This window comes from Bombina bombina, chromosome 5 (assembly GCF_027579735.1).
Source record: "Bombina bombina isolate aBomBom1 chromosome 5, aBomBom1.pri, whole genome shotgun sequence".
NCBI lineage: Eukaryota > Metazoa > Chordata > Amphibia > Anura > Bombinatoridae > Bombina > Bombina bombina.
Genome location: NC_069503.1, coordinates 1,100,877,538 through 1,100,890,050, shown reverse-complemented (window position 1 = coordinate 1,100,890,050; position 12,513 = coordinate 1,100,877,538). Strand labels below are relative to the sequence as shown.

Here is a 12,513-nt window from a genome sequence, read left to right as displayed (position 1 = left end):
ACTGCCAAAGCACCAAAACCTGGTTCAATGACCGTGGGATTACTGTGCTTGATTGGCCAGCAAACTCTCCTGACCTGAACCCCATAGAGAATCTATGGGGCATTGCCAAGAGAAAGATGAGAGATATGAGACCGAACAATGCAGAAGAGCTGAAGGCCGCTATTGAAGCATCCTGGTCTTCCATAACACCTCAGCAGTGCCACAGGCTGGTAGCTTCCATGCCACGCCGCATTGAGACAGTAATTGCTGCAAAAGGGGCCCAAACCAAGTACTGAGTACATACAGTATGCATGTATATACTTTTCAGAGGTCTGATATTGTTCTACAGGTATGTACAATCCTTGTTTTATTGATTGCATGTAATATTCTAATTTTCTGAGATTGTGGATTTGGGGTTTTCATGAGCGGTAAGCCATAATCATCACAATTATGACAAATCACGGCTTGAACTATCTTGCTTTGCATGTAATGAGTCTATCTCATATATTAGTTTCACCTTTTAATTTGCATTAGTGAAATAAATGAACTTTTGCACAATACTCTAATTTTTTGAGTTTCACCTGTATATATACAGTATCTCACAAAAGTGAGTACACCCCTTACATTTTTGTAAATATTTTATTATATCTTTTCATGTGACAACACTGAAGAAATTACACTACAATGTAAAGTAGTGAGTGTACAGCCTGTATAACAGTGTAAATTTGCTGTCCCCTCAAAATAACTCAACACACAGCCATTAATGCCTAGACCATTGGCAACAAAAGTGAGTACACCCCTAAGTGGAAATGTCCAAATTGGGCCCAATTAGCCATTTTCCCTCCCCGGTGTCATGTGACTCATTAGTGTTACAAGGTCTCAGGTGTGAATAGGGAGCAGGTGGGTTACATTTTTCGTTATCGCTCTCACACTCTCTCATACTGGTCACTGGAAGTTCAACATGGCACCTCATGGCAAATAACTCTCTGAGGATCTGAAAAAAATAATTTTTGCTCTACATAAAGCTTGCCTAGGCTATAAGAAGATTGCCAAGACCCTGAAACTGAGCTGCAGCACGGTGGACAAGACCATACAGCGGTTTCACAGGACAGGTTCCACTCAGAACTGGCCTCGCATTGTCGACCAAAGAAGTTGAGTGCACATGCTCAGCATCATATTCAGAGGTTGTCTGTGGGAAATAGATGTATGAGTGCTGCCAGCATTGCTGCAGAGGTTGAAGGGTGGGGGGGTCAGCCTGTCAGTGCTCAGACCATACGCCGCACACTGCATCACATTGGTCTGCATGGCTGTCATTCCAGAAGGAAGCCTCTTCTAAAGATGATGCACAAGAAAGCCTGCAAACAGTTTGCTGATGACAAGCAGACTAAGGACATGGATTACTGGAACCATGTCCTGTGTTCCGATGAGACCAAGTTAAACTTATTTGGTTCAGATGGTGTCAAGCGTGTGTGGTGGCAACCAGGTGAGGAGTACAAAGACAAATGTATCTTGCCTACAGTCAAGCATGGTGGTGGGAGTGTCATGGTCTGGGCCTGCATGAGTGCTGCCGGCACTGGGGAGCTACAGTTCAGTGAGGGAACCATGAATGCCAACTTGTACTGTGACATACTGAAGCAGAGCATGATCTCCTCCCTTCGGAGACTGGGCCGTAGGGCAGTATTCCAACATGATAACGACCCCAAACACACCTCCAAGATGACCACTGCCTTGCTAAAGAAGCTGAGGGTAAAGGTGATAGACTGGCCAAGCATGTCTCCAGACCTAAACCCTATTGAGCATCTGTGGAGCATCCTCAAATGGAAGGTGGGGGAGCGTAAGGTCTCTAACATTCACCAGTTCTGTGATGTCGTCATGGAGGAGTGGAAGAGGACTTCAGTGGCAACCTGTGAAGCTCTGGTGAACTCCATGCCCAAGAGGTTTAAGGCAGTGCTAGAAAATAATGGAGGCCACACAAAATATTGACACTTTGGGTCCAATTTGGCTATTCCCACTTAGGGGTGTACTCACTTTTGTTGCCAATGGTTTAGACATTAATGGCTGTGTGACATTATTTTAAGGGGACAGCAAATTTAAACTTTTATACAGGCTGTACACTCACTACTTTGCATTGTAGCAAAGTGTAATTTCTTTAGTGTTGTCACATGAAAAGATATAATAAAATATTTACAAAAATGGGAGGGGTGTACTCACTTTTGTGGGATACTGTGTATGTATATATATATATATATATATATATATATATATATATATATATATATATATATATATATATATATATATATATATATATATATATATATATATATATATATATATATATATATATATATATATATATATATATATATGACTAATTACATGAGAGTCCAGCAATAAGAACACAGGTGTGCCTTGACTAAAATGTGCTTTGCCAAGTGTGCCACAGACTGAAAATATTTGAAAACCGCTGATATGAAGCATAAACATAAAATTATAATGTTCAAACAGTGTATTAAAAAGAACAGTTTGGTTAAAAAAATACAAGAACTAAAAATAAAACAACATTTAGCAAATTTTTAAATAGAATTAAGTTTGTTTTTAGTTTTTCAGTCATTAAAGTCATTCTGTTTAAAAAGATACCGTAGCCAGACAATTTAGATTTGTACAGAACAATATTGCAATATTCTAACATGTCAGAATCCAGTTGTTCCAAGATGGATATATTTATACAAAATCATTGTAATTAGCTTTATTGTACTGACATGAAGCAAACCTACTAAATAGCTTTTCCCAGGGTACTTTCTGTATAAGTCCAATTTGTTACATCCATTAAATGATCTCCTTTGTTTTGTGGAAAATGGTGCAATTAATGTAATTTCATAGAACATTATAAAAGCAATTGTGAAAGTATCAATTCCATTTTCCTACAAAGTTTAGAGATCAAGAAAATACCATATTGCTTCTTTGTCTTTAGTATTACAGAATAATTAATGAGCATGAAGTACTGTGCTGCTGATTACTACCAAGTCAATGTACCCTGATAAATTGCACTATAAAACAACAGCTTATTGTACATATCCCAGGCTCTCGTAATTTGTGCAGCAAATAGTTAGCAGGCTGTCTCAGATTTATCAGAACAAAGTGAATTTTACTGTGTTGGTGTCAAACAAGTAATTTAGAACAGAAAAATGCAAGATGGGTAATTTATTGTGTGTAGAACCATAGAAAACAAGCATTCAAATTGGCTTTACAAAGTGGCCTAGACTATAAAAACTGCAAAGATAAATGTTAGAGACTGAAGCATTTAAATGTATATAAAACTTGTTGATAGATAGATGATAGATATAGAGAAGATACATAGAGAGAATAGATAGATATTTGCGATGTAGGGGGATGGCGGTTTAGAGGTTAATAATTTATTTCATGTTTGCGATATGGGGGACGGCGGTTTAGAGGTTAATAGGTTTAGTTAATGTTGAGGAATGAGGATGTGGGGGGGGGCGGTGTTTTAGAGGTTATTTGTTTTTTGTTTAGTGTTGGCAATGTGGGGGGCAGCGGTTTAGAGGTTAATAGGATTTTATTTAGTGTTGGCGATGTGGGGGGGGGCGGAAGGTTTAGGGGTTAATAGGTTTAGTTAGTGTTGGTGATGTGGGAGGCGAGGGTTTAGAGGTTAATTGTTTTTTATTTAGTGTTGGCGATGTAGGGGGGCGGCGGTTTAGAGGTTAATTGGTTTTTATTTAGTGTTGGTGATGTAGGGGGTGGCGGTTTAGTTAGTGTTGGCAATGTGGGGGGCAGCGGTTTAGAGGTTAATAGGTTTTTATTTCGTTTTCGCGATGTCAGGGGATGGCGGTTTAGATAATTTTGTTTCTGCATATTCCTTATGGTAAGTTAAATCATTTTTCGGATCTATTCTTTATTCATATTCATTATTCTATTCTAAACTTTAGAATAGAATAATGAATATGAATAAAGAATGGATCTTTTTAGTTCCTGTTAGAAATGGAATTGCAGAACACTGTTATATGCCACACAGCCATTGGCTGCACACTCTAGTGACCTATTTATAACAGTCCGTAATTGGCCACAGCAGAGAAGGTAACCTAAGTTACAACATGGCGACTCCTATTGTTTTATAGACACTAAACCTTTACACTTATTTTGACAATATTCTAACAGCTAATGGAACTTTCAAAAATACATCTACATAATATTCTCAGATTAATCTTTTCTTTGAATGCATCACTCTAGCTAGTATTTATTTAGTGTTTATTGTCCCTTTAAAGCTGGAGAGAACTTCTTCCTTTTTTTCTTTGCATACATCTTTTTTTACTTCCCTGATACCCAGACATTAATGTTGGGAGGTCTGATAAAATGTTGATTTGTTCCGCAGCTCTAATTTAAAAACAATCAAACAAAAAAAAAAAAAAAACATTTCACTGTTTTGCTTTGTATCATATTATTAATTAATTAAATATTTTGTTCTTGCATGCTTTTAGCATTTTGATATGTATTAATTGTTATATTTCTTTGTTTTCATATAGAGCTATGTGTTTATGAATCGTATACATCACAAGCACAAGACACAGTAGAACAATGCCAAATCCAAAAGGATATCGAATATCAAAGTTAATATTTCTGTTTATTTTTATGTTATCATTTGAAGGAAATCACTCACAGGCACAGAGAGCAGGTATGCTATTTAATTTCTAATATTTACATCTAATTTTAATCAAGAAATCAGTTAATTATGTGTTGTATACAATTATTTATATGTTTATTTTTGTTTACTGAAATAAATTATATCGTTGTTGTTTAATGTGTGTTAAAAACACAGTGGGCAAATAAATATATTCATATTATGAAATAAGTTGTTTCATATTTCATAGGCTTGATTACTTTTTGTTAAAGGGAACATGCTAATGCAGAAATGGAAAATTTTAAAAATTAAAGGGACAGATTACTGTAAAATGGTTTTTCCCTTAAAAGGGATACGAAACCCCCCCAAAATTATTTTGACATTTAGTCAGAGCATACAATTTTAAAAAAAGTTTCCGATTTATTTTTCTTAGCAAATTTGCTTAGATACAAGGTAATCACAGAGGTAAAAAGGATATTATTATAACCTTGTTGGTTATGCAAAACTGGGGAATAGTAAATAAAGGGATTATTTATCTTTTTAAACCATAACATGTTTGGTGTTTATTGTCCCTTTAAGTTTATTTTTTATATTAGGCAGCCGTTTTTGTTCTTTGAAACCACAACCCATCAAAATTGATTGAACTTACTGGGAAATCAGATTTCCTTATTTTATCAATTTCTGTACACTCACATACTTCTTTAAAATCCAATACTTAAAAACACACACATACTTCTTTAAAATCCAATATTTATCAAGCTCTGTATGGAGCTTGATGCCCCGTGTCTAAAGACCGCTGCTCCATAACCTGTCCGCCTGCTCTGAGGTGGCGGACAGACATAGCCAGAAATCAACACGATCGAATACGATTGGATTGATTGACACCCACTGATAGCAGCCGATTGACCTTGAATCTGTAGGGGGCGGTATTGCACCAGCAGTTCACAAGAACTGCTGGTGCAATGATAAATGCAGAGAGCGTATGCTGTCGGCATTTATCAATTTGCAGCGGACATGATCAGCAATATCAGATCATGTCTGCTCACACTATGATAATTCCACCCCATAGAGAGAACAATTGAAAATTAACATTTTAATACTTATCTCTTCTACCTCCCTCTTGGAGTGTAATTTTGTCTGCTGCCTATGTTTACACAGCTTTTGTATCGCCAATACATAAGTATAGAAACTTTTAGTATAAGTAGGGATTCCACAGGCAAAACCAGCTATTTTAAATTCCAATATAAAGGTAGATTTGCTATTTGTAAGCAATTTGGCTATCACTCCACCAGTTAAAATTAATCATTGGGAAAAAATTAAAGGAGATAAAATTTTATGGCAAACTGTCCTATTGTTCTCATTAAACGATACATTTTAGCTATTTATGTAGTTAGTTTAGGCAATTTGCAGAATTTTGAAAATTTAGGTAACCGATTTGCTCTTTTGCTTCTTTTTGGAGCATGGGACAAAACACAATTAAAACACAAGGACAAGAGGTGATTAATGTCCATTTATATCTGAGTCCAAAATTAAAATTAGACCAAAAAAAAATAAAAAAAGTAAAAAAATTGCAGTGTATATTCATTTTAATGTTATTTATTTTACATGTACACATGGAATGTTCCTTTCCACTACCCCTAGAGGGGCCTGAGTGTATTTTAATGTAGTCACTTATGCTGGAGTTTAGTTAAAATTGTTGGTACATAGTGCAATGCTACACATGGCTTCATGTGTACTGCTCAGTACACATCTGGCCCCTGGCTGCAGCTAAGTAGACCATATAAACATAATAACCCCTTTTTATTCACTATTTCTACAAGTCCGGTACCTCTGATATTAAACAAGCACAGTATAGAGGTTAGAGGGAAAAACATCTATCATCTATCATCTATCTATCATCTATATAATTATCTATCTATCTAGATATATCCCTTAGCCCTCTTTTCTTACATGTATTTATTTTAATGCTATGTGTGCAAAGCTAAAAATATATAACAATGAATTTTAATTTTGGGGTAAAATAACACGCCAACTAAGATACACAATGTTCATCAATAAACAAAGTGGAGGGGGTGTTTGGAATCTGTAATACAATGTTATTCATTCAGTTATCCTGTAGTCCAGCCAAATTTGGTGTCTTTTTCCCAGTGGGCTGGTTTGACAAGACTTAGTATAAGGCTACATGCAGCAGAGAGATGACTGGTTTACTAATATGTATAGCATTTGTTTTGAGCTTTTTCACAGCAATTCCTTGTTTTAATTCTACAGGGTGCAAAAATGTTCACTACGACCTGGTCTTCCTTTTGGATACATCTTCAAGTGTAGGCAAGGAAGATTTTGAGAAAGTGCGCCAGTGGGTTGCAAATTTGGTAGATACATTTGAGATTGAACCAGATAAGACTCGTGTTGGAGTTGTACGGTACAGTGGCAAACCATCCACAGAATTTGATCTTGGAAGGTACCAAACTCGAGATCAAGTCAAAACGGCTGCAAGGAACATAAAATACTATGGTGGTAACACAAACACAGGAGATGCTCTCAGATATATAACAACTCATAGTTTTTCAGAAGAGGCTGGTGGGAGACCTAGTGACAGGGTAATTAAAAAAGTAGCCATTCTTTTAACTGATGGAAGAAGCCAAGATTTAGTGTTGGAGCCAGCCACTTTAGCGCACAGAGCAGGTATTAGGATTTTTGCTGTTGGAGTTGGGGAAGCTCTTAAAGAAGAACTGGATGAGATTGCCTCCGATCCAAAATCAGCTCACGTGTTTCATGTGTCTGACTACAATGCCATAGACAAGATCAGAGGGATTTTGAGAAGAAGACTCTGTGAAAGTAAGTGAATGTTTTCTTTTTCCAATTGCATTCTGCTTTTTTGTGTTTTATATTTAAATAATAGCTTTATGTTTCCTCAGTAATATGCCAATAGAATGCATCATAAATGACAATACAGGTAGGAGCGAGCAGTGAAACAATTTGTCCTGCAATACCAAGTAATGTTAACTAATCCAATATTCCACAGGGGTCAGGTGCAATTTTAACCTTGTAAGCAAACACTTTCTATGTTTTTTGCCCCCTTTACATCTCTCCTTGTGCTGATAGAACAACAAATGTAAAAAAAAAAAAGTAACAGACTTCTATAACTATCTATAGCTGTTAACAGTAGGAGTGTAACACGTTCTCAGCTGGCTCCAGGGCAAAGTCAATGGCAGAACCTTGTTTCAACAGCACCCTATCCAAGGCAAAGTGAGGCTGAGATAGTGTAGGGCCTGATGGTTGTTTCTTTTAGAAGGACAGACCCCTTCTTAGATGAGAACTCTGAGATCCCTGTAGTTATGACCATGGAGGGTGTCTAGAACCCCTTGCACTTAGTAGAACCATCACATTGTGTTCAACTTTTTGGCTTCTAATTCTCTAGTTATTTGTATGAATGATTGAATAAAGCTGCCCAGCTTTATTTACAGTTGAATTGGTTAAGCAAATATAAAACTATGGGAAACAGGTGTTCTCTAGTTTTTAATGAGTTTTCTCAGGCTAGCATAGAAGCAACATCTATACAGCCAATGCATATGTAATATTTCAATATTGATCATCACTGGCTAATACATTTGAATACATTGCTTCTCAATCAACAATATTATCAGTTCACAGGTGGTTTTATAATGGTGATAATATTTTTTATGTAATTTTATATTTAAGCCCTTGATTATAATGGAGCAAATGTTATCATTCTCTATAATGCTCCTAGATTGCTAAAGGATAGCTTTATGTAATCATTTTAATAAATATAAAATACTCTTTCCCTAGAGGCAGGACTTAATGACTTCACATGCTATAAGGAAATGTTGGAAGAGGGAGATTACCTATTTTGAATGGGGGTTAAATCCCCCTCTAATTTGTACCATGGTAATTTTGCCCCTCTAAGTACTAGGGCATTTTTAAAGGAGGAGTGGGCTTTTTTAGAGCCCTGATCACCCCCAAAAGCAACACACAAGGAGACTCCTTTTAAGAAAGAGGGTGGTCCTTTTTTTTTAATTATGGATCTTCCATACCCTTGTCATTCATAAATGATTTTTGTAAAAATATCTAATGTATTTACTGTATGGGGTTATGGTTCAAAAGGAGTTCTATATCATTAAGACAGCCCACAATACACACAATACCCCTCATATGAAAGAGAGACATGAGTATACAACGCAAAATCAGTTGGTAGGAAACCGTACTCTGTTTTTCTCTTACAGTATAGGAGACCATGTTTTTACAAATAAGAGGCAGTGCCCCTGTCCAGATGTCACGTTATTGTCATTGCAGTGAAAAATGTCACATAGTATTAGTTCTACTTTGGGGGTTCTATGAATTCTAAACAGACTTTTATCGCCCCAAAGAAAAACATCAACAGATACCTCATTGGAAAGAGGCAGCAATCACTAGCCTCATTTTGATGTTATGGCTCAAAGATTAATGTTTTTTATTATTATTACTATTATTATTATTATTATTATTGTTAATAAATATGGCAAAACTTGTTAAGTGTAAAAATAGATGACATTTTTTTAACTCTTATAATGTCTCTAGTAGCAGTTGTAGACAAAACATACACTTCTTTTAGTTTGAAAATGAATCAAAGAAACGTTAATCTGTCGTTTTGGACAAAAAAAAATGTTTTATCAGTTTTTATTGTATTTATATGAGATCTTTTTATATTTATTATTTTGAATACATATTCCTTTTCCTGCATATGACTGTGATCTCATAATTTCCTGTAAAGATGATCCACTAAAGTGTGTGAAAAGTCTTAACATATTATTGAATAGATATCTGCATTCAGATTTGGATCAAAATAAATCTCCAATTTTGCTGAATTATTTATTTCAAAACAAGACGCTCCTTTTTAACAAATAAATGAAGAAATAAACAATGATGAAGCAAAATATGAATTCCTTTGTTCATGCTGTTTAAACTGTCACTCTAAAGTTAGTTAAGGTTTTTCTGCAGGTGGGAAAGGTTTAAAAGTTCAGATTCACACTATTCGGAAGAAAATGTTTCAGAAGCTGAAATTTACACTTTTCTATAATTATATCCAGTCATTTTTTTTTTTATTATTTTTTTTTTTAATAATACCTGTGTAGGCCAATAAGTGAATAAGCTTCACTTTTATTCATAGCCAATCTTGGCCACGTAATAAAATACATTTAAAAAAATGTATAATTTTTCTTGTGCTACTGCTGGCTGGTAGCAGTAGCACTTGCCACTACTTTTTTAAAGTTTAAGCAGCTATTCAGCTGCTTCTCTGGTTCTCTGAAGACGTTACCCTTAGGAAATAAGGAAATAACAAATTTATGTTATTGAATGAATTATGTTGTCAAAATTCGACCAAACCAACTAATAAAATTCGACTGGTCCAAATAGCCCCAATGTTTAGTCAACTATGGCACATTATTTAATGTTTCTTTTGTGGGGATGTCCTCCTAAGATGCAGACCTGTGAAATATATTTAGAAATGAATGAAATGCAAGTTTTAGCTTTTCTTTTTAAGTTACAACATTCAAAGGATAACATAACTCTGGAACAGATGTAGAGTTAACAAGCTGTGGTTACATGGCTTTTATGAGTTTGCACTGTCAGCTTTTGACATCTTCTCACATATTAGTAACATTTTTTAAATATCATACTGACAGCTCTTAATATGATGAGCTATTTTGACATTTTGCTTGATGAAATAAAACTCTAATCATATATTCATTTTTCTAATTACTCTCCAGTTTTAGTTTTATCACATAAATATTTATTTTATATGTATATATGTATATATGACATAGGTAATCCCCAGAAAGGAGGACAAAGGAGGCTGGAAAATCACCCACGGCTGGTTCAACAAAGATTTATTGAGCAAAGGTGCTAGTACAAAAGGTGAGAGCAAAGCCTTAACACCTGACGTGTTTTGTGCATGCGCACATGCGCTTCATCAGAGGTATATATATATATATATATCAGTGGCGTATTTAGGTTGTGTGCTGCCCTAGGCACTCCAAATCCTGCTGCCCCCACGCACCCTACAATTTAGGCCATTTTTGGCCCTAACATTTTTTGGTCATGGAGTAATGTGACTTTTTAAAAATATATTTAGTTTAAATTAGTACACAAAAGTAATTATAATAAATCCCATTAAAGCCATGTTATGGAGTCTTCTCTTATATGTCCTTTTCTTTTTATAAACAATTACAAGACATTTTAACCCATTGAATGCCAAAGGGGCTGCCCTCACAAGTATTAAAACCAATAACCAGAACAAAATAAATATCTGTGGTGTTTGAGACATGGTGTATCTTCCTTATATTGACAATGTCATTCACAATTTAATGAATGTCACTAAATGTTGGGGGTGTTCTGTTTTTAGCTGTTTTATATCAGCAAGTGAAACATCTTTGTGAAGTTTGCCCTAAGTTTGCAGCTTGTTCCCCCTCACTTTTGTGCCTGATGCTCTGCTTTTAGTCTTTGTCAGTCTCCCGGCCACTCACAAACTGGAATTCGGGGGCGGCTAAGTCAATAAATATATATTAGGGATAGCTGGCCCTTTGCTCCCTTGGCACAACTATTGGACTGGATGTAAAGCAGAGCCTTATTCTTCCCACACTCCACTTCAATGCAAGGCTCTCCTAGGTCAAAAAGGGGTTGAAAGTCAGGAATTGAGGAAAATCTCTCCAACATCAGGTCATCAGGCAGTGGGGGGTGATGCAAACCTAGGTAGGCATGGTGCGGTGGGCACGGGGTGCAAAAAGGTGCTCATATGCTGCCTGGTGTTGGGTTACCACCGGGATGGCAGCTGCAAGGTAACTCGGGATACTTTTCATAGGCTGATTAAAAGCTGCAAGTACTAGTTTCTCTCGGTCCGGTCTCTCCTTCTTGATAGCCGGCCTGGTATCCACAGCCTGCACCATTACCCGGTCAGTTTTGTGTTTTTGGGCTCTCTGCATGGCAAAATGTGCCCTGTATGCTCTTGTGCACTTTGCACCACTGGACTCCATGGCTCCTGCTCCCAGCGCCCGCAGCCTCCTTCCAGCAACTCTAGGGTTTCACAGCTCCTCGCAATGCGCCTCCTCCGCCGATATTCCGCTGCCTCCCAGAGACTAGATGTAGACCTATTCATTAGATAAGTGGGCTTATCTCTAATATTATATTTCCTTTTTTCTTTATCTCCATCCAACCTCTATGATAAGTCTGTATATATTTCCAACATATGTATAAAATTAATGAACTTCTTTAACTAATGAGCTGGATATATATAACACATATGTTTCTTAGTCCTCATCTTTTATATATTTCTCCCACCGTCATATGAAGTCATAGTATACATATGATGATTACTTGGTATGGTGGAGGATTATATATTCTAGGAGATTACCTATAGAATAGTATTGATATCATATTGCTATAAACTTGTATTTTTAGTTAGTTTTCCTTTCTGTATTATTTATTTATTTGATATATATTTTTATTGTGCTGTATGTAATGTATGTATTTATATATTAATATATATTTTTTATATTGATCCATTTCTTATGATTTTTATCCTCAATGTCACTTAGACCTTGTATCAAATCTCTCTGTAATAATGAATTTAGTACTTTATTAAAGCTTGGTGAATTAGGAGTGCTATTGTAGATAAAATATTGTATACAATAAGTAATTATCTATACTTTTTACCAATTCTATATGGCAATATGTATTTTTCTTATGTATACTTTTATTTTTTATCTTTTAATTTTGTTTATCATTATGTTGTACATATAGATATATTTTTTTATTATGTTTTTGTATGTTGCCATGCATTGATTATGGATCATTTATGGATTTATTTATTTCTTTTCTTTTTCTCAGTCACATTTACTGTTATATAT

The 12,513-nt window shown here is 35.6% G+C and overlaps 1 protein-coding gene across 1 annotated transcript in view; it reads left to right on the top strand.

Annotated features, from left to right (window-relative positions):
• COL22A1 (collagen type XXII alpha 1 chain) overlaps positions 1-12,513 on the top strand; it is a 667,744-nt gene that overhangs the window by 109,838 nt on the left and 545,393 nt on the right. The window contains exons 2-3 of the mRNA XM_053715381.1: positions 4,521-4,669; positions 6,884-7,450. Coding sequence (XP_053571356.1) covers positions 4,573-4,669; positions 6,884-7,450 — 664 coding nt within the window. The 5' untranslated portion in view covers positions 4,521-4,572. The remainder of the gene's footprint in view (positions 1-4,520; positions 4,670-6,883; positions 7,451-12,513) is intronic.